We start from the raw sequence: 23,171 nt of genomic DNA, 5'->3' as shown, positions 1-23,171 counted from the left end.
CATTTTAAGTGGCACTTCTTTGGGCCAATGCAGTTGACGTAGAGAGCACGTGTCCAGTTTGGGGCGGGGCTTGATGTTTACGGAGTTCGCCTGAGAGTGAAACCGAAAGCGGTCGAAACCAACAATTAGACTCCATTTCAGAGAATTCAAGATAAGAAATGGCCTCAAACATTGTAAGTTTGTTAAAACGTTTTCTATAATATAGTTTTCTATAATATCAATAGCATCAATAAAAACAATCGATAGAGGGAGAGCATCTGCGTGTTATACCGAACTCAAACACGTTAAAACTATATTATCTGACGCATTTCACGATGTAAACTGTAATAAGTTACCCATGACACAGATTGTATTTCTGATTGTAGCTTGCTGTGCTGTTACCTGAAAAGAATAATAAACTGTTTTGAACTGATGTATGAATACAGAAACAAAACATATTGGGCTAAAAAAAAAAAAAAAAAAAAAACAGGCCGTAACGTACATTCACTCTTATTTGTATAATATGTTAAGAAACACAATACGTTTCTTACCTCGACTTATTCAATTATGAATGACATGATATATCATGTAAATTAGCATATTTTCAATTAAATATAGCGAAATTTTATTAAAAAGTTGAGTTGTTTACGTAACAGGAAACGTTCTCATAACTCTGACTAACGTTCTCTCAAGCTTCTCTCAAAGTTATGAACAAACGTTCTTCCATAAAACATTAATAGATGTTTAATGTTATCTGGTTCTATGCTATCTGTAAACACTTAATTTGTTACGATTTAAGCTGGTGCAGAGAGAAACTCAGGGGTACATAAACATTATCAGAAATTTGAAAATACAAAACTTAACCGCACATTGCACAATAGGGGGAAAAAACAAACAAACAAACAAAAAAACATTGTTAAATTAAAATGTCCATTTCAGAAAGTTTCTGAAATAAGATTGAAATAGGTAAACCCAATAGATTCATTTTAATTTAATTGTCAAAATTCAGTGTGTTATTCTTGTTTTTCTTGCCACAAACAGGCCTGAAATCAAATTTGTCTTCTTGGAAGAAGAGAAACAGAAACCTGCCTGTAAAATGAGTGTGTGTGAGGAGAAAGAGGAGGAGGCGTCTGTTCACACTCAGAGAACAACATCTCCAGGATTCAGTTATGTGTCCATGAAGAGTAACAACTCCATGGGTATTCCTCCTGTGTTCAGTGATGGACAATCTTCAGGATTCAGCTGTGTGTCCATGAAGAGTAACAACTCCATGATTAATCCCCCTTATCTCAGTGATGGACCATCTCCAGGATCCAGCTGTGTGTCCATGAAGAGTAACAACTCCATGATTCTGCCCCCTAATCTCAGTGATGGACCATCTTCAGGATTCAGCTGTGTGTCCATGAAGAGTAACAACTCCATGATTAATCCCCCTTATCTCAGTGATGGACCATCTTCAGGATTCAGCTGTGTGTCCATGAAGAGTAACAACTCCATGATTAATCCCCCTTATCTTAGTGATGGACAATCCTCAGGATTCAGCTGTGTGTCCATGAAGAGTAACAACTCCATGATTAATCCCCCTTATCTCAGTGATGGACCATCTCCAGGATCCAGCTGTGTGTCCATGAAGAGTAACCACTCCATGATTCTGCCCCCTTATCTCAGTGATGGACCATCTTCAGGATTCAGCTGTGTGTCCATGAAGAGTAACAACTCCATGATTAATCCCCCTTATCTCAGTGATGGACCATCTTCAGGATTCAGCTGTGTGTCCATGAAGAGTAACAACTCCATGATTAATCCCCCTTATCTCAGTGATGGACCATCTTCAGGATTCAGTTATGTGTCCATGAAGAGTAACAACTCCATGATTAATCCCCCTTATCTCAGTGATGGACCATCTCCAGGATCCAGCTGTGTGTCCATGAAGAGTAACCACTCCATGATTAATCCCCCTTATCTTAGTGATGGACAATCCTCAGGATTCAGCTGTGTGTCCATGAAGAGTAACAACTCCATGCATCATCCCCCTGTGTTCAGTGATGGACCATCTTCAGGATTCAGCTGTGTGTCCATGAAGAGTAACAACTCCATGATTCTGCCCCCTTATCTCAGTGATGGACCATCTTCAGGATTCAGCTGTGTGTCCATGAAGAGCAACAACTCCATGCCTCATCTCCCTTATCTCAGTGATGGACCATCTTCAGGATCCAGCTGTGTGTCCATGAAGAGTAACAACTCCATGATTCTGCCCCCTTATCTCAGTGATGGACCATCTTCAGGATCCAGCTGTGTGTCCATGAAGAGTAACAACTCCATGATTCTGCCCCCTTATCTCAGTGATGGACCATCTTCAGGTTCCAGCTGTGTGTCCATGAAGAGCAACAACTCCATGATTCTGCCCCCTAATCTCAGTGATGGACCATCTTCAGGATTCAGCTGTGTGTCCATGAAGAGTAACAACTCCATGCATCATCCCCCTGATCTCAGTGATGGACCATCTTCAGGATTCAGCTGTGTGTCCATGAAGAGCAACAACTCCATGATTCTGCCCCCTTATCTCAGTGATGGACCATCTTCAGGATTCAGCTGTGTGTCCATGAAGAGCAACAACTCCATGCCTCATCTCCCTTATCTCAGTGATGGACCATCTTCAGGATCCAGCTGTGTGTCCATGAAGAGTAACAACTCCATGATTCTGCCCCCTTATCTCAGTGATGGACCATCTTCAGGATCCAGCTGTGTGTCCATGAAGAGTAACAACTCCATGATTCTGCCCCCTTATCTCAGTGATGGACCATCTTCAGGATCCAGCTGTGTGTCCATGAAGAGTAACAACTCCATGATTCTGCCCCCTTATCTCAGTGATGGACCATCTTCAGGATTCAGCTGTGTGTCCATGAAGAGCAACAACTCCATGATTCTGCCCCCTTATCTCAGTGATGGACCATCTTCAGGATCCAGCTGTGTGTCCATGAAGAGTAACAACTCCATGATTCTGCCCCCTTATCTCAGTGATGGACCATCTTCAGGATTCAGCTGTGTGTCCATGAAGAGTAACAACTTCATGCGTCTGCCCCCTAATCTCAGTGATGGACCTGCTGTGACCTCTGACCCTGCGTGAGTATCATTCACTATCTGCTAGAGCTGCACGATTCTGGATGATTTGAGAATCACAATTTGTTTTGTTTAAAATGGAGATCCAGATTTTGTCACAATTCTGAATATAGACAACTAAACAAAATATGTAATTTACTAGAGGTTCTGACAAAATGTTAATTGCTGCAGTCTATTTAAAAATATATAATTAATTGAAATTACTATTATTGTTATTATTATTACTTTAATTTAGAATTTTGAATGAATGATACAATGATTTACTGGAGTTTCATTACTGGAGGATTCATAGTTTTAGAACAAATCTCATTAATTACTGATTCAGTGACATACATTTATTAAATCACTTGTCGCAACCTACTGGTGTAACAATGTAATTCATAAAATCTTTATTTATTTACATCTTTCTAGAAGTGTCAAGTTCCCTATCTGTCAGTCATGTTCGAAGTTGCAAAATTCCCTAACACCGCGTCCTAACTAGACGCGACACCGTGACGCGCGATAAAAGGTATCTTTTCCATCTTAATCAGAGTTTTTGTCCTAACCAGACGCGACGGCGACACGCAAAGTTTCTAATTTAGAAACGGTTCCTATTTCTGCGACGTCGCGGCTGACAGAATGAAGAAATTGCTCTGGTTATAAGTACACATTATTTATTTTTAGTTAAAAATAGGTCACTGTGCCACAAGCGATAACGGATAATTTACCTCAGATTTTGAAAGCATGTAATATAGCATTCAAAATGAATAATATGCAAACATACAACTGTACTTCATAACAAAATTAGTCAATGAGTATATTTTGTTAATGTTTTGATTTTTAATAATGTTATTTCTTGATTTGATTATGTCCTTACCCATTTCCAATACGAGTGCGGGCCAGCAGTGCGCTTTCACAGAGAGACTCTGCTCACGCGCTGTCCTGAATGTGTGGCGTCTCACAGTCGCGTCGCGTCTAGTGTGGACAGACACACTTGCTGTCGCTGGAATTTTATTGCGTCGCGTGTAGTTAGGACACGGTGTAAGAGAGCCAGTATGGACGGTGAGCGTCTTTTTAAAGGGGTGGTTTACTGCTTTTTTTCTTTGCATGATTGTGTTTATGGGGTGCAATATAACATGTATTTGTGTTTTTTCTTTTTTTAAAAAGTCTTATTTTTCATAAACTTCACCTTTATTGTAGGCCGCGCTCTCCTCTGTCATTTGAACGACCGGTCGACTTCCTGATTCTATGAAACCACTCCCTCAGAAACAGGCAGTGAGCTCTGATTGGTTAGTTTAGGCCGGTGTGTTGTGATTGGCTAAACTGTAGTGCATGTTGTCCGGAAGGTTCACGCCCATTACCTTTATGGGCGAAACGTGCATGTGTGTTCCTTAGGGGTGGAACGGTACATGTATTTGTATTGAACCGAAACGGTACGGGCGTCACGGTTCGGTGCACGAATTTAAACGGAGAATACACGGTACAAAAATAAATAATACTCGCGTGCATCTTAATTAAGGTAATGCGGAACTACTGTTAGATACGCGGGTTCTTTAGGGACACATAATCTGTACCATCGGCTAGCTCTGAACCGTCTATGCACTGAACGCGCATCGGCTTTCAAACTTTGACTTTATTTTAAACGCGCGTTCAACCTTTTTTTTATAGTCTATGGTTCAAACGTTGGCTTTATACGCGCATTCTCGCTTTGGACTAGCGTCGAAGTAGACGCGATAGGCGCGAATTTGGTGCTCTATTCGCGTTTGTCGTGACCGCATAATGAACAGGCTGCGATGTCAAGATTGCAATGCTGGAGTGTGTGTGTGTGTGAGAGAGAGAGAGAGAGAGAGAGAGAGAGAGAGAGAGAGGTGCGATAGAACAGTGTAATCATAAAAACTGTTCTTATATTTTTCTACATTCGCAATAAAACACAACATTGTGCTTTTGTCACACTGTAAACTCTTGACAAACTGTAACCTACAACTGTCACCCAACCAAAATCACACACACACAAACACACTGTTTTAAAAGCAAAACATATTTATGCAACTCCATTTCAAAACAGTCTGTGGGTCCCATCTTTTGGACATTCATCATTTTGCATTGGTTTTAATTTCTTGTCCTCGGAGCACTAATCTTACACATTCTACACTGATTAAAATAACATCGAACTGACTGGCTACTATATACACAAACAGCAATGGCATTGGTTTACGTTCTTGATCAAATCGAAAATAACGTCATGAAGCATATATACATGAAAATACATTTACAACATTAGTAGATATACAAATTCAGGTCCATAATGTTTGTACGCGTTTGTCGTAGACACGAAATAGCATAACTATTAGCCTAGTGGTTATGAAGCCAGCGCTGGCATTTGATAAAAATAAAACACATGCAAATACATTCAAAATTATGAAGTCTTAGCCTACTTACAGGTTGTGGCCCAACAACTGCTGCCTCTGGTTTTAAAGTTGAAACTGCTTCATGTTTTAGTAACAGTTTCTTGTTGAATTCGGCATTGAAGTCGTGGAGATTCTGGAAGCTGTCTTCCATAAAATGCGCTGAATTACAATCATCATTTTCAGGAACATAATCAAACATAAATAGGCTTTATGCCGAGCGTCACGTGACCAAACCGGAAAACAGGTCTCATCGCATCCGCTTGTCAGAGAAAGTGTTAACGGCCGATATTAAATGGAATATTAAATGGATATTTAAATGGAATAAAACGCCAATAACAAAGTGAACTAGGTAGGTTAGCTGATTACCTTAAAAATCCATAGATATCGTAGTCAGTTCTTACGGCCGTTAACACTTTCTCTGACAAGCGGATGCGATGAGACCTGTTTTCCGGTTTGGTCATCAAGGGCATCAAGATGGGTAGTAGGAGGAGAGCGCTTGGCTTCTGGGATGCGACTACCACCAATCAGAGTATACATGGATGACATGACAACCATGACTACAACAGTAGCCTGCACTAATCGGTTATTGGGGAAGTTAACAGATACTGTAACATTGAATGGACACCAATGCAATTTAAGCCCTCTATTGCACTAATATTGCAGCTGCCAGTCTCTGCTTTAACCGACGAGTTTAAGTGCGCCAAGGTCAGACTGGAAATGACCTTAGTAGAGTCACATGACAAATGTGTAAGGGAGGCAGCCCCTGTGTTAAAAACTGGTAGAAAGTGGTCAGCAAAAAAATCTCTGGTAGAGGCAAAGACTGCCCTTCAAATCGGGGATATGGTGGGACAGTTACAGCATGGAAGAGGAGCATGGATATGATGTCCTCCCATCACCGCAGAACCTAAACCTCTGGGTAGGATAGGATCCCTCTTGTCCTTTGTGTTCATCACCTGCCACAAGGTGGCACTTAGCTAAGGTCGGTTTACTTGGCGCCATGACCAAGTACTGCGATGTCTGGCTTTAGCATTGGAAGGCAAGCATAGTATGACCAATAAGTTTCTGCCTGTTCTAGCAAAACATTACATGCAGAAGACTATATTCCTCTGCCCAGATGAGTAACCACCAAGAAAAGGTGTTAAAACCAATTCTCCCCCAGAACAACGGCTTATTTTTCCACCTGAGATTGCTACCACTAACGTACGAAACAGATATTGTTTTGTGGTCTGGATCAGCACGCATTGTTCAACTGATATAGTTAACAGTGCAATGGGAGGATGCGGTATATGAGAGGAAGAAACTGCGGTATGCTCATCTGGCCACTGAGGCAGAGCAGCGAGGATGGAGAGTGCAGGTTTATCCAGTGGAAGTGGGTTGTCGAGGATTTGTGGCACACTCTACAACCCGGTTCCTCAGACACGTCGGATTCAGTGGCCAAGAGTTGCGTCGCACAGTAAAGAACTTATCTGAAGCAGCAGAAAGGAGCAGCAACTGGCTGTGGTTGAGACGGAAAGATTTTGGCTGGCTATGTACAAACTTGAAGAGTCTGTTAGTTTATTTGTATAGTTTAATTACAGTTATTACATTTTTGTGTATGTTGCATGAATGAGGGGTTGTGTTTGGGCAGAAATGGTGTTTTGCGGTAGGTGGTATGCCATACTGAACCGTTGCCACTGAACCTACTTTAACGAAGACAGTGGGGCTCAACAGCCTTAGTCAAACGGGTTGGCGCTTATGGTTGGGTTGCGGAGAGATTGTGAGATAGAGGTTTGGTCACATGTGAATTACTAGGATGGAGCCACCTCAGCAGCAGGAGCGATGTAGAGGTCAGTAAGCTGGGCTGAGTGGGGGACGGAGGGGGGTGAGTCTGGGACGCCAGAGTCACTGTCGAGCCCTCTTGAGGTGTCGTGGGCTAGTCGATGAAACACTGAGGACGGAAGAAGCCCACTTGAAGACCTTAGAGATGTCCCCTACTCGGCTCAATCCAGACGGTTGTGGTGCTGGTCCACTGGGGAGACCACAGTGTAGTTGCAGCCGTCGTGTGTGCTGACATGCCAAGTACACTGTAGCCGTTAACGCCGGACAGATGGAGAGTCACATCACCATATGGAAAGAAGTGTAAATGGATGGAGAAGCATAGTTTACTGTAAAGCTATGTTTTAGTTTGTGCTAATCTTGGCGACGGCTGAGTACAAATCAGTCTGAAGTTTTAACATCTAGTCTCGTGTAATGGAAACCATTAACATTGCCTGAACGCTTAAGCTGGCAAGACTTAAAAACACATGCAAATTATATATGTATATAACAATGCATTTAAATTAATTAAATTAATTAATCACAACTCGATGATGGTGAGATCAGATCATACCGACTGTTGTCAGACTCATACAAAAAACTCACTTGATTATTGCAATTAATGGCAAAATAATTAAATGTAAAAACTGATATTTCCTACTGACAAAATATATAAATAACCGACTTAAAGCTGTTTTTGGGAGGTGAAAATACACGATTTTTTTTGCACAGTAGTGTATATCTCATTATGATCTGAAATATATCTTTTTTTTCTCAGTATCATCAGCAGGAAGAGAAAGATAGAAGCATCTCCAGTATCCAGATGTGTGTCAGTGAAGACTAACAGACACATGATTCACCCCACTGATCTTTGTAATGAAGCCGTGCCCTTCGGCCCTGTGTGAGTATATTCGTGTGCACTTAAAGCTGCAGTCCGCAGTTTTTCCTCTTTGTCACCATCTCTGTTTGAAATCTGCAATTGTAGACATTTGCGGAATCATCAACTTTACGTGAGTTGTGCCTCGGTGTTTGAGGAGAGTGTGAGGCTGTCAGTCACCGCGACGGTGTGGATACTGGCATTCAGATTTACATATTATTCTTTTTGGAAGTATGACCAACATTATAGTTTTCAATGAAAACTAAAAATGTAAACTGAACAAGTAAGAAACATCCACTTTTGTTCTGGTTCTGACATTGCAGTAAATCGCGCTGATTAAATATAACAATTGCTTATCATATAATGTAAAACCATGCAAATTATACTTTGTTCTCAAATAGTTAATGTTAACAAAGTCAGCATTGCGTGACTACATGTAATGTCCTTCTGATATGAATCCTTGTTTTCGCATGTCCAGTTGCAGTCTCTTTTGTCTGTCTTTTTACAGCGGGTGAGTCTGTTGTCACTGGTGATTGTTGTTTGAACCTTTCTGGATTCGCCATCAAATTGATAAGTTTAATTATATCAAGTGCTGTGAGAAAAGGCTATAAATCTCCACCTCCAACATCCTCACACTCAATCTAGCCGAGACTCCTTTATGTGTACAGATGTGACGTAATGACTCAATATAGCCTACTAACCAAGACTCCTTTATGTGCACAGTTGTGACGGAATGACTCAAACACATGCTCGAATCTCCCGCAGAAATGCACCAGTACCACTGGAATTAAAAACATTATTACAAGCTTAACGCTTTGAACCAAGCTAAGAAGCAGAGAGTTTTGAACACTGTTATGTATTTTCTCAAAAATTTATTTTGGATAATTTTTAACCCAAAAAATCTACAGACTGCAGATACCCTTTGTTTATTTTAGTAGGGCTGGGTAAAAATATCGATTGCATTGCAATTTTTTGCTTCTCAAGTCAATATCGATTCATCAAATCCTATGAATCGATTCAGCCATCCAGGCCAGTGGCGGCGCTGTGGGCTACACTCTAGTGAGAGCGTTCAGCATTGTACAAGTCGCGCTTTAGCCCTTAGCAAAACAGCGCGATGACGGACAGCAGCTGCACTCCGTTCAAGCCTGATTCAAGACCGCACCGCCAACATTAAAAGCCGACGTTTGGGCTTTTAATGTTGGCCGGCATTTTGGATTCCACTGTAAGCCGGGAACTATGGAAGCTTGTTTCCGCCACAGAATGGAAAATAAAAAAGGTAATTGCGACTTTTTATCTCACAATTCTGACTTTTTTTTTCTCACAATTGGGAGTTTACCTCTCGCAATTCTGACTTTATTTCTCAGAATTGCAAGATATAAAGTCAGAATTGCGAGATATAAAGTCACAATTGGGTGATATAAAGTCAGAAATGCATGATATAAAGTCAGAAATGCATGATATAAAGTCAGAAATGCGTGATATAAAGTCAGAAATGCATGATATAAAGTCTATGAGATAAACTTCTGAGAGGGAAAAAGGTTAGTATTTTTTCCCCCTTAGTATTGGCCTGATAACTCGCAATAGGCTTTATGCACAACTTACTTCCGCATTCTCTGTAAAACAGGTCGAATCGCTTCCGGTCCAGGTCTTTTGTATGTTTTTCATGAAATTTTTTGCCGTTTTACTCAAGATAACTTAAAAGGAGTGAGCAAAGATTAGCATAAACAATATCCCTCACATGTGCAGATTAGTATTTAAACGTTTTATATTTTTTATTCTTCACAGTAACGTTTAGATATTTAAATGGAATAAAACGCCAATAACAAAGTGAACTAGTTAGGTTAGCTAATTATCTTAAATATCCATAGATATCGTAGTCGGTTCTTACGGCCGTTAACACTTTCTCTGACAAGCGGATGCGATGAGACCCGTTTTCCGGTTTGGTCACGTGACGCATGGCATAAAGCCTATTGACTCTGTGCACGAGAAAAATGCTAACTTCCGCCTTGAGGGCGGATGTTGGGTACTTCGGTTCCGGTTGCCGTTGTTTACATCCTACATCAGTGGACCGGCTATCTAAAGCTTAGCTATCTAAATATATTTGTCTAAAACTATGTTCGTTTGTTCATTGTCAAGTCAACCAACACAGTTTTCTCTCATATTTGGGTGGAGCCAGGCGCTGCTGCATTGTGAAAAGTAAACGATATTTCACATTTTGTCACCGCACCCAAGCAGTCGCTTTACCGAGTGGAGCGTTGCGTATCCATGACAACTAGAAGGAAGTTTTTAGGCTACTAATTATTTATTATATTATACCCTTTAACCAGGAGAAGCCCCTGGGTTTAGAACCTATTTTGCAAGGGAGACCTGTTTAGAAATATGTGTGAACAGCCTAATATGTGTTAAACAGCCTAACTTGATAACGAACAAACCAACGTCGGATACCTTTACTCCCTGTATGACATGTATAGTAGTTGTCAACACTGATCTATATCAGTGGTTGTCAACAACATAGCCTCTGAACATCATTAACAAAACAATGGCCAACACAAACTGTTCTGGAAAATGCACTTTCTAACGCATGATTTCACATTTTATAATGTATAGAGAGATATAACAGTTACCAAATCGCATAGCTTGAGCACGTAGCATGGCAACATTAAAGGGTTAGATCACCCAAAAATGAAAATTAAGTCATTAATTACTCACCCCCATGCTGTACCAACCCCGTAAGACCTTCGTTCATCTTCGGAACACAAATAAAGATATTTTTGATTGAATCTGAGAGCTAGATCAGTCCTAGATAGACTGCCTAAGGGACTGGCTCTTGACGGCCCATAAAGTCATTAAAGAAAAGGTTTAAATATCCCATGTGCCTACAGTGGCTCAATTATAAGTTTATCAAGCGACTAGACTACTTTTTGTGCGAAAAAAACATAAATAACGACTTTATTCCACTATTCTATTACTTCCTTATGGGCGCATGCGCGAGAACTGAGACGAGGACGTTCTCATTCGTCTACTTCTTGTTACCGGCTGCTCACCGCTTAGGAGTTTTACCACCACCTACCGTATAAGATGATGTGCTGATATAGCTGGAAGCGCAAAACCTTCTGTTTACAAGCAGAGGAAGATGCGCGCTGTGCACTTAAAAGCCTTTAATCTTCTCAAAAAACAACAGTGTTCCTTATAATCCGGAGCGCCTTATATATGGATCATTATTTTATACGGTAGGGGGCGGTAAAACTCCTAAGTGGTGAGCAGCCGGTAACAAGAAGTAGACGAATGAGAACGTCCTCGTCTCAGTTCTCGCGCATGCGCCCATAAGGAAGTAATAGAATAGTGGAATAAAGTCGTTATTTATGTTTTTTTCGCACAAAAAGTAGTCTCGTCGCTTGATAAACTTATAATTGAGCCACTGTAGGCACATGGAATATTTAAACCTTTTCTTTAATGACTTTATGGGCCGTCAAGAGCCAGTCCCTTAGGAAGCCAATGGAAGAGTGATACAGCTCTCAGATTAAATCAAAAATATCTTTATTTGTGTTCCGAAGATGAACGAAGGTCTTACGGGGTTGGAACAGCATGGGGGTGAGTAATTAATGACTTAATTTTCATTTTTGGGTGAACTAACCCTTTAATGTCCGAGTGATTCCACGTGTACCGCGTATGTACACGATGTCAAATGTCCGAGCGAAACAAAACAAAATGTAGATCTACATCTGGGGAGCGATATTTATTTTTTCCTAGGATGGTAGGAGTGACGGGTAGGTTGGGGTTGAGGTAGGTCATATGCTATATATATATATATACACTGTGTATATATATATATATATATATATATATATACAATAATAACGTTAAGTCAACGGTATTCATAAACACGCTGAAAAGAGATAATGCGTGTTGATAGCATGCCAAAAATACGTGATACGTGTCATACATACGCAATTTCATGAGATCAGTCTGAGCATGGATGTTGTTGTGACTTAACGTTCCCTTCTAAATGATGCAAATACTGAGAAATGTAATATTTAAACCCCTTCTCTCTTGCTCTGGGGAGCTGGAGGAAAATCATTAGCCAGTCGATGAACATAATCGACTGTAATATTCGACAAATGTTCAAGACATCTGGAGAAACATATGAAGAGTTCAGATGCAAAAGCCTCTAAATGCCATTTGAAATTTTCTTCTTTAATGATGATTTTTATCAAACTTGTACATTTAAGTTCAGTAATTTCACTTAACAATTAATAGGTAATTATCATTGCCATTTAAGTGAAATCACTGAACTTAAATATACAAGCTTGATAAAAATGATCATTCTAGAAGAAATTTTGAATGGCACTTAGAGGCTTTTGCATCTGAACTCTTGATATCCTCTACGTCGTCCATCAGGCTAACGGAAACTTTTTTTTTTATTATTTATTTATTTATTTATTTATTTAATATGGACATAGCAATAACATTGGACGAACCAGATGCATTGTTTAAAGTGTAATAGCACATGTGCTAATTTTCAACACCTGTCCATAGGGGCTTTTACTACAGATAAAAACACATTATAAAACAAGACAAAGATCATTTACACATGGGAACAACTTTGGCCCGATTTCAGCCACTGTTTAAGGTCTCTGGTGAAGATGTTAATATTCCTCTGCAGTTTGAGTCCAATTGGGAGAGAATTCCATAGTGTAGCCCCTCTGAAGGAGAAGCTAGACTGACCAAAAGATTTTCTAAACTTCGGTATCACACAATCCCCACTAACTGAGGCTCTGGTGGAAGGTCTTAAAGAGCCCTGACGCCTCTCTATGAGGCCAGAGAACAGTGGTGACATACAGTTGTTCAAACATTTAAAAGTCAATTTCAAAATACTAAAATTTACAAAGTTTTCAAAAGTAAAAAGCTTATGCTTCTTTATAATATTACAATGATGGTATATCATGGGTTTTTTGTCAAATATCTTAATTGCCTGTTTGTATAGAGAAATAACTGGTTTCAGAGTGGACGCTGATGTCTGTGACCATGCAGTAATACAATATGAGAAATGTGAAAAAACCATTGCATGCATAAACAATAAAGCCGCATGATGTGGCAACTCTCTTCTAATGAAACGAAAGCAGTTTAGATTTGATTTAACTTTCCTGCAAACATGATTTACATGACTTTGAAACTTCAGGTGTCTATCCAAGATTATGCCCAAGTATTTCGTTTCATTAACCTCAGAGATGGGTTCATGGTCTAAATGAACTTCAAAGATGCTGTCAGGAGACCTCCGGTTGATAGAAAAACACATGGAAAAGGTTTTCTGAACAAAGTTAAATGGGACAATTGAAGCCATTTCGAGATGTTATGTAAAGCCTCTGTTAACTGCTGCCCAACCATTGCGGTTGTTTTAGCTGACACATGGATAACGGTGTCGTCAGCATAAAGCTGACAGTTTACACCTTGACAACAATCTGGGAGATCATTTATATACATTGAAAACAATATCGGTCCTAAAACTGACCCTTGGGGAACTCCTAAGTCATTTGAACTCAGGTTGGATTTAACAGTCCCTACTTTCACACATTGTTCTCTACCCTCCAGGTAGGACTTAAACCATAACAGAGCAGTATTAGAAAATTGAAATTGCTGCAATTTCTGCAATAAAATACAGTGGTCTACTGTGTCGAAGGCCTTCTTCAGATCTAAGAACACAGCGCCTACCACATTCCCTTTATCCAATGAACCTTTGATCTGTTCCAACAAAAAGCAATTGGCGGTTTCTGTGCTGTGTTTTTTTTCTAAACCCAAACTGCTGAGGATTCAACAATTGGTTATTGTCCAGATGTTCTATTAATTGCTCCGCCACAATTTTTTCCAACACTTTGGAAACAACAGGGAGAATGGAAATAGGCCTGTAGTTGCAGGCTTTATCTTTGTCGCCTGACTTATAAATTGGAGTAATTACAGCAATCTTCCAGCTCTGTGGGAAAGTATTTGTTTGTATTGACAAGTTAACAAGGTGAGTGATGGGATCAAGTAAGCTGCTTAGGTGGTTTTTAATTAGAGCTACATTAAGATTATGCATGTCTCTTGATGTAGAATCTTTCATTTTGACAATAGTTTTCTTTACTTCGTCATGCGAAACTCCTCTGATTTTGAAAGAATTTATACTGCTAAACTGAACTTTGTTCTCAGAAGGTAATCTGCCCTTAAAAGTTTTCTCCAGATCATAAACTGATTCGACAAAAAAATTGTTTAACTCGTTAGCAATTAACTGGCTGTCATTAACGTAATCATCATCAATTTTAAGGCAATCTATCATTTGATGGTTTTTCTTATTATGATTTGTCAATTTGTTTATATGATGCCATAATTTGGAACTATTTCCATTTGCTTCTTCTATCATTTGTATAAAATATTTTGTTTTTGCTTTGCGCAGCTCACTTATAACTTTATTTCTGAGACCAGTGAAAATTAGATGGTCAGTATTATTCCTAGATTTTAAAAACTTTTTAAGTGCAAGGTCACGATTTTTAGCCTTTAACCGAATATCGTTGTTAAACCACGGAAGAGAATACTTTCTTGGTTTTCTTGTCCAGGTTTTTGTATACTTATTTATTACATCATTAATTTTATTGACAAACTTAGATGCACTCAGATTTAAATCAGTCTCTGTGATAATACTATTCCAGTTAATTTGGTTTAACTCATTTTCAAAGGAATTAATTTTTGCTTTAGGAATACCTGTTTTCATTTTATTCTCTGCTTTATTATGGTTAATGAACCGCTTTTTAGTTAACTTTCTGACAACTAATGTCATGTTATGATCGGTAAGCCCTGTAATTAAGTTATAAGTTTTAGTTATTCTTTCTGGTCTATTTACGAAAATTAAATCAATTAATGTTGCGCTGTGTCTGGTAATTCTAGTAGGTGTGTTTATCATTTGTTTATATTTAAACTTATCCATCAATGCTTTCAGCTTTGTTCTGTTGTTGTTTTTCTCCTGCCAGTTTATATTGATATCACCCATAATTATACATTCAGTACGATTGTCAATATTCATTAGAAGACTCTTAAAATCATCATAAAAATTTGCTCTATGTGAAGGAGGATTATAAATGACAATTAATTTAAATTTCATTGTTGGAGACAAAATTACATTTAGCCCCAGGCATTCCAGTTTCCCATCACATTTGACTTGCTCACACTTAAATGTTTCTTTCATGTACACTAGCACCCCCCCACCCCTTCCTATGTCCCTATCTCTCCTGTAACAATTGAAGCCAGGTATATTAATTAGGTCTGTGGGAGTGGATGGATTCAGCCAACTTTCAGTCACGCACAAGTAATCCAGGTTAGAGTCAGTCAACAAACTATTAATTTGATCTATTTTTGGTAGAATACTTCTTATATTAATGTGTCCTCCTAAAATCCCCTTTGGTTTTGTTTGGGGGTTCCAGATAATCTGTGCATGATTTACAGTTTGAAAGATCTTCAGCTCTTTCTGCTTGAGCGCTGCCCGATTTGGAGTTTTGGACCTTATGTGTTGCCGTCGTTGTTTGCATTCGTCATCTATTGAGTTACATGCGCCATGTAGATCGAGACTCACCGCCGCACCGTCCGAATCCGGGCCATAGTAGACACCCCAGCTAGACACCCCATATCGGTTTCGCAGCCGGAACTAGCATATGCTAACGTGCACATAGTCCATTGCTGTTAAGTGTGATCAGCTATTAAGTGTTATTGTTTACAAAATTATAATTAGAATATAATATTGCACTTTTTTGAGAATGCACATTTTGTGCTTCTGTTTACATTTCTTTTATAACTTGAATGTATAGGAATGAAGAAATATACTTTCTACTACTATAGTTACTTGCACTTTAGAGGTGTTGTTAAAGCACTGTACAGTGCTTGTCACAGTTGTGTTTGAATTCAACACATACAATATTGTACATTTTTATTCTGCTGAATAAATCATGACAGGAAACAAACATGCTGGGGTCAATTTGTTCTTTAACATTGGTAAAACTGCGCACATTACTTAAAAATATACTCAGGCACTTAATTACTTGTGTATTTACTTATTATTGAATCGATATCGAAGCTAATAAGTCTTTATTAAATCGAATTGAAATCGAATCGAATTGTGAAATACCTAACAATACCCAGCCCTATATTTTAGGAACGCTTTTAAACTTGGTTTAATTTACTTTATTAAAACAAAGTCACTTTCAAAGGGTCAACACAATTTAGTTGGATTAAATAAACTTTATTAGGTTTGTCAAACTAAATCTTTTTACATAATTCATCATAATTTAATTCATGTACTAAGGTATTTTAAATTTTTTATGTACTATTTAATTGAGTCAATTTACTATTATTTAATTGTCTTAGTTTGGTCCAACTTATATTGTTTTATTAATTTAATAATGTTTAATTAATCAGACTGATCTCATGAAATGGCCTTTGTATGACACGCCAATTCGTATTTCTGTTTTTGGTGTGCTATCAACATGCATAATCGGTTTTCAGCGTGTTTATCAATGCCGTTGACTTAACGTTACATTACTGGATATATAAATATATGACCTACCCCAACCGTCAGTGGGGTTAATAGCATTTATGAGTCTTCCCCCTACCATCCTAGGGAAAATAATATCGCTCTCCAGATGTAGATCTACATTTTGCTTTGTTTCTCTCAGACATTTAACGGCGTGTACATACACACGGAATCACTCGGACATTTAACGGCGTAGACATACATGCAAAAGATGACGGTTCGTTTCAGCGTGGACATACACGCGGATAGCTCAAAATGCATATAGATAACACGCCACTTGACTTGAAAGTGGCGTGTATGTTTACGCAAAAGTCATGATACCATGTTGAATTAATTGACTTATATTGGTCTAATTTCATTTTAGATCTAGTTTAACTGTAATGAAATTATGACATTTTTAGGAATTATGTAATGTTTATTACTTTAGAATTAAAAATACCGAACAAAAAAAGTGAACCATGGTAAAAAAAATAAAAGAAAACAAAAGTGGCCTGTTGTCAGTGGCCAATGGTTATATTGTAGTATTTAAAAAAAATTATAAGCACTAGTTTTCCATATATGGAAATGTATTTTGTGATATATTGCATTAAATGTTGTGGTATATTCCCATACATTTTTTGTTCTTTAAGGGGGAGACGTACAAATTGTACAATATTGAATGGGAACAGAACCTTGAGGAACTTTGTCATAAAATCAACTGGCCACAATAGATTTATTATGTGCAAAATTGGTTTGTTAAACAAAGGCTTCTTTATCATTTGGTTGTGGTATTATTTTTAATAATATTTTTTAATATTAAATATATTTACATATTTTCTCTATTTTGATACATGTCTTTTCTGTTTGTTTTAATGTGTTTTCAGTGGTGGGAGAGCTGACCGGATCAGAGATGTGTCCTGTCAGACCAGCTCATCCTCCTCCTGTCAGAAACACATCAGTCATCATGACACCCTGCAGCTCGATTCTCACCAACCAGTGCATGATGATCTGCAGAGAGTCAAAGACCAGCACAAAACCAGCATGAAGAACAGATATGAGAGGGTTTTTGAGGGAATCAAACTACAAGAGAATCAGACTCTCCTGAACAGGATTTACACACAGCTGTACATCATAGAGGGAGAGAGTGAAGGAGTGAATGAAGAACATGAGGTGCTACAGATGGAGAAAAGTTACAAGACCCTCCAAGACACTCCAATCCACTGCAATGACATCTTTGATCCTTCACCTGAACCAGGATATGAGGAGAAGAGAAGAGAGAAGAAAGACAAAATCAAGACTGTTCTTACTAAAGGCATCGCTGGAATCGGGAAAACCGTCTCTGTGCAGAAGTTCATTCTGGACTGGGCCGAGGGAAAAGCCAATCAGGATGTAGATTTCATGTTTGTGCTTCCATTTAGAGAGCTTAACTTGATTAAAGATCATCAGTACAGTCTTCACAGACTTCTGCTGGACTTTCATCCTGAACTTCGAGATCTGGACTCAGAGATGTATGATGAATGTACAGTTGTGTTGATCTTTGATGGTCTGGATGAAAGCAGATTGACACTGATGTTTTCAGACAGTGAGAAAGTTTCTGATGTGACTGAGTCTTCATCTGTGGGTGTGTTGATGTCAAACCTCATGAAAGGAGATCTGCTTCCCTCAGCTCTCATCTGGATCACCACCAGACCAGCAGCAGCCAATCAGATCCCCTCCAAATACATCAACCGTGTAACAGAAATTCAGGGATTCAATGACCCTCAGAAGGAGGAATATTTCAGGAAGAGAATCAGTGATGAGCATCAAGCCAGCAGAATCATCTCTCACATCAGAAGAGCAAGAAGCCTCCACATCATGTGTCACATACCCGTCTTCTGCTGGATCTCAGCCACTGTGCTTCAAAACATCCTGAAACAAGATCTCAGTGCAGAAATCCCTCAAACTCTGACTGAAATGTACATACACTTCCTCCTCATTCAAACTCATATGAGGAACCAGAAGTATGAAGAGAGAGATCCAGAGAAACTCCTGCAGTCCAACAGAGACGTGATTGTGAAACTTGCTGAACTGGCTTTCAATCAGCTGATGAAGGGCAATGTCATGTTCTATGAGGAGGACCTGATTGAGAGCGGCATAGACGTCACTGACGCCTCAGTGTATTCTGGGATTTGCACTGAGATCTTTAGGGAGGAATCTGTGATTTATCACAGGAAGGTTTACAGCTTTGTACATCTCAGCTTTCAGGAATTTTTTGCTGCACTGTATGTGTTTTTCTGCTATTTACACAAGAAGAGTGAAGTTATGAAAGAGTTCCTCACAGGAAAGTCCAGAACTCAGTCTGTAAATGTTCCTCTGGATGAGCTCCTGAAGGGAGTAATGAATAAAGCTTTGAAGAGTAAAAATGGACACCTGGATCTTTTACTTCGATTTCTTCATGGCATCTCACTGGAGTCCAACCAGAGACTCTTACAGGATGTGCTGATTCACACAGAGAACAACCTAGAGAGCATCAAGAAAATAATCCACAACCTCAAACGAGGTCAAAAAAACGATGTCAGTCCTGAAAGATGGATGAATCTGTCACACTGCTTGATTGAGATGAAGGATCATTCTGTTGTTGAAGACATGCAGGCATTTTTAAACTCTGAAACAAAAACAAAAAGTCTCTCTCTTGCACAATGCTCAACTTTGGCGAACATGATCCTGATGTCAGAGGAGGTGATGGATGAGTTAGACTTCATGAAGTACAAATTTAAATCAAAAGAGGGTAAATGGAGACTGGTACCTGCTGTGAGGAACTGCAGAAAAGCTCTGTGAGTGTGAAAATATAAAAATCTGCAGGAACAAATGCCATTGTCCTATATGAGATATGCTTTACCTTATGAGTTATTTTGAACCTTAATATACAGTAAATGCATATAATTTAACACTTGCCCCTTTAGATGCTCTAACAGAAACCTTTTGCTGTTTAATGCGTTTGATACATATTTTCATCAGTGCATAACTTACATTTCACAGGTATATTCTCCATATGTAAATGTTGGAAGGTCAAAAATATTTCCATTTTGTTATCAGGAGTGGACAAACTTAATGCAATCAAGTCTTCAGTAAACTTTAGAGACTTCAGTGAACAAGTGCTGCTGCACGCCAAACAGACATACTGTAGCATAACAGAATAGGAGCGCCATCATTATGACTGAAATATATATTTTTCTATAATATTTTTTGTTGGAAATTAAATGTGCTAAATGTAGAACTGTAAACTACAAGACTACAAGTAAATTTATTTTTATAATATAAGTAACTGTAAAGTGACTATTGTAATGGGGTAATCATATACAGGCTAATATACTAAGCTCAGATAAGTAAATGTGTGCCTCTTATCAGTTACTGTTTAATTTGTGCTTTTATTATTTATTTGCAGTGAATTAAGCTTCAGTTTAAAAAAAAACATTTTGGTTTTTAGATTATAATGTTGTTGTTACAATGTTAGAATTATTATTATTATTATTTTTTGCACAATGTACAGTATGTATATATTGCATAGCCTACATGGTTACAGTAACTTTTTTATAGCAACATGTAAATTTTATTGTTTTCAAAGGCCAGGATATGAAATAACTTTTTATTTTATTTAAACATTTCTTTAAAAAGTAGAAAATACCCAAATATATATTTATATTGTATATAACCATTCAGCCAAAAAAAAAAGAAGAAAAATGAAAAACAGAGATAAGATTGTTTTGTCTATGTTGTTTGAACATAATTTCTAAGAATTAGTTATTAGTTTTAATGAGTAATTCATGGATTTGTATTCACTAGCATAATACTGTACAAATTGTACTGTACATACATTTTCAACCAAATTAATACTATTAGTTCTCCTTTTTCAGATTAACAGCCTGTAATCTCACAGATCAGCACTGTGAAATTGTGGCTTCAGCTCTACAATCATCAAACTCCCCCCTGAGAGAGCTGGACCTGAGTCACAATCACCTGCAGGATTCAGGAGTGAAGCTGCTCTGTACGGGACTGAAGAGTCTGAACTGTCAACTCAACATACTGAGGTTTGACCTATACATGTATTCATTCAATATGTTAATGTTCAAGTACAGTTCCCTGTCTAGAATTTTAAAGAAGAAATATGAGGTATTCCACTTTGACAAAACAAGTGTCCCACATTAACAGTATTGCCTGAAAGTAATTTTCTTCAGAAGACATATTTTAATGTTCTTCTTCCCAGTATTAAATTGTTTTTCTTTTTAATTTTTAATTATATAATTATATATATATATATAGCATAGCCTACATGGTTACATTAACTATTGTTTTCATAGCCTTCAACATGAACATAGTTTGTGGGACAAAATTTGGCAGGATATGAAATAACTTTTTATTTTATTTAAAAATTTCTTTAAAAAGTAGAAAATACCCAAATATTTATTTGTATTGTATATAACCATTCAGCCAAAAAAAGAAAAAAGAAAGACAGAGATAAGATAGTTTTGTCTATGTTTCCCAGCCCTATGAACATAATTTCTAATAATTAGTTATTAGTTTTAATGAGTAATTTAGGAATGTGTGTTCACAAACAATACTGTACAAATTGTACTGTGCATACATTTTCAACCAAATTAATACTATTAGTTCTCCTTTTTCAGATTTACAGGCTGTAATCTCACTGATCAGCACTGTGAAATTGTGGCTTCAGCTCTACAATCCCCAAACTCCCCCCTGAGAGAGCTGGACCTGAGTTACAATGACCTGCAGGATTCAGGAGTGAAGCTGCTCTGTACGGGACTTAAGAGTCCAAACTGTCAACTCAACATACTGAGGTTTGACCTATACATTTATTCATTCAATATGTTTAATATTTAAGTACACTTCCCTGTCTAGAATTTTTAAGTAGAAATATGAAGCATTCCACTTTGGCAAAACAAGTGTCCCACATTAACAGTATTGCCTGAAGCAATTGGGGTTCCCTATCGAGGGAACTCAACACTGCGTCGATAAAATCGACTCTTTGGGGACGCTCCCTAAGCGTGCGCCTCTGAAGTATGAATGAAACTAATCCAATCCTGATTGGTGTTGCGTCGTGACGTAACATGTGACGGCATACCCGGAAGTATAAAAGTGACGCTGTCACAACACACACTAGCTTTCGCTCTTCAGCAAGCGCTTTATGTTGAAACTGTCTGTCTTATTTGGTGTTGTTTGTCTTATTATTGAAAGAAAGTATGGCCAGTGAACAATTCAAGAGGTGTGTGCATCCCTGCCCTCGTTTCATCACGGGTGGGGACGCACACTCTCTATGTGTGTATTGTTTGGGAGTGCAGCACGCACGGGCAGCTCTCGAGGGGGCTGCTTGTGAAATGTGTGAGGCTTTGCCTATTAGAGTGCTGCGCTCCCGGCTGGCGTGCTTTGACGAGCACGGTCAGGCTCGCGTTCCCCAGGGTTCCGGTCCCGCATATGTCGAGGCGATGCGGCGACTGAGATCCTGGGGTTCGCAGCGGGATCTGGCGGAGGAGAGTGAGAATGCTGAGGCATTTTCTCGCTCGCCATCGGCTGGTCCCGCAGCCTCTGAGAGTGGTGTGGGAGCCCGCGCTGCGGTTTCTCCTACCCGCGATCAGGTCCCGGTGCTTGAGCTGTCTACTTCTGAGGAAGGGGACGTGCTCAGCATCGATGCGGACGACCGTGATCTCAGCACGCCATCACGCGGCCTGGGTTATGAGGAGCTGGTGGACGTTGTGACACGCGCTGTGGCCAGACTAAACATCAGCTGGCCACAACATGAGCAGGAAACGCAAGTCACCAGTAAAATGGACGAGCGTTACCTGCAGCGCAGGTCACAGCCTCACCGCCGGGGTCTGCCGTTTTTCCCTGATCTCCATAAAGAGATCTCGAGAACGTGGGAAAGACCGCATTCGTCCCGTATTTCGAGTCCCAATGTAATAGATTACAGCAATGTTATGGGGGCTCGAGATATGGGATATGGGAAGATGCCGAAGGTGGAGGAGGCTTTAGCGAGCTATCTCTCTCCCGAATCGGCGTCTTCCCTAAAGACCCCGGTGTTGCCTAGTAAGCCCTGCAGAGAGACATCTGCATTGGTGGGCAGGGCTTACATGGCGGCGGGTCGGGCTGGTTCGTGTCTGCACTCAATGGCGATTTTGCAGGCATACCAGGCCGACCTCCTGAAAGATTTGGATGAGGGGGAGGGGCCTACTCCTGAAGATGTCGCGGAGTTGAGGAAGGCCGCAGATTTGTCTCTCCGGGCCACTAGGGAAGCGGCCAGCGCTATTGGCCGCTCTATGGCGGCCATGGTGGCCACGGAGAGGCATCTGTGGCTGAACTTATCCGGTATTAAAGAAAAGGATAGGTCCTTCCTGCTGGATGCGCCGCTTTCGGCTTCTGGCCTGTTCGGCGACGCCGTTAATTCGGTTGTCGACAGGTTTCAGGAGTCGAGAAAACAATCTGCGGCGTTCCA

At 39.3% G+C, this 23,171-nt stretch overlaps 1 protein-coding gene across 3 annotated transcripts in view; it reads left to right on the top strand.

The window, feature by feature from the left end:
- The first annotated feature begins 66 nt into the window (after positions 1 to 66).
- LOC120492267 (uncharacterized) overlaps positions 67 to 23,171 on the top strand; it is a 70,662-nt gene continuing 47,557 nt past the window's right edge. For 2 of the 3 annotated variants that reach the window (XM_089128870.1, XM_089128871.1), the window contains exons 1-6: positions 68 to 173; positions 1,021 to 3,102; positions 8,059 to 8,181; positions 17,572 to 19,500; positions 20,581 to 20,754; positions 21,349 to 21,522. In XM_089128870.1, the coding sequence (XP_088984996.1) occupies positions 1,076 to 3,102; positions 8,059 to 8,181; positions 17,572 to 19,500; positions 20,581 to 20,754; positions 21,349 to 21,522 (4,427 nt within the window). In that variant the 5' untranslated portion in view covers positions 68 to 173; positions 1,021 to 1,075. Of the gene's footprint in view, positions 174 to 1,020; positions 3,103 to 8,058; positions 8,182 to 17,571; positions 19,505 to 20,580; positions 20,755 to 21,348; positions 21,523 to 23,171 lie in introns of those variants that run through there. The other variant, XM_089128872.1, reaches the window with a different exon arrangement.

The sequence above is a fragment of the Pimephales promelas genome, chromosome 3 (genome assembly GCF_988280905.1).
Source record: "Pimephales promelas chromosome 3, fPimPro1.hap1.1, whole genome shotgun sequence".
NCBI classification, from domain to species: Eukaryota; Metazoa; Chordata; class Actinopteri; order Cypriniformes; family Leuciscidae; genus Pimephales; species Pimephales promelas.
The sequence above is the reverse complement of the archived record's forward strand: the minus strand, read 5'-3'. Positions and strand labels throughout refer to the sequence as shown.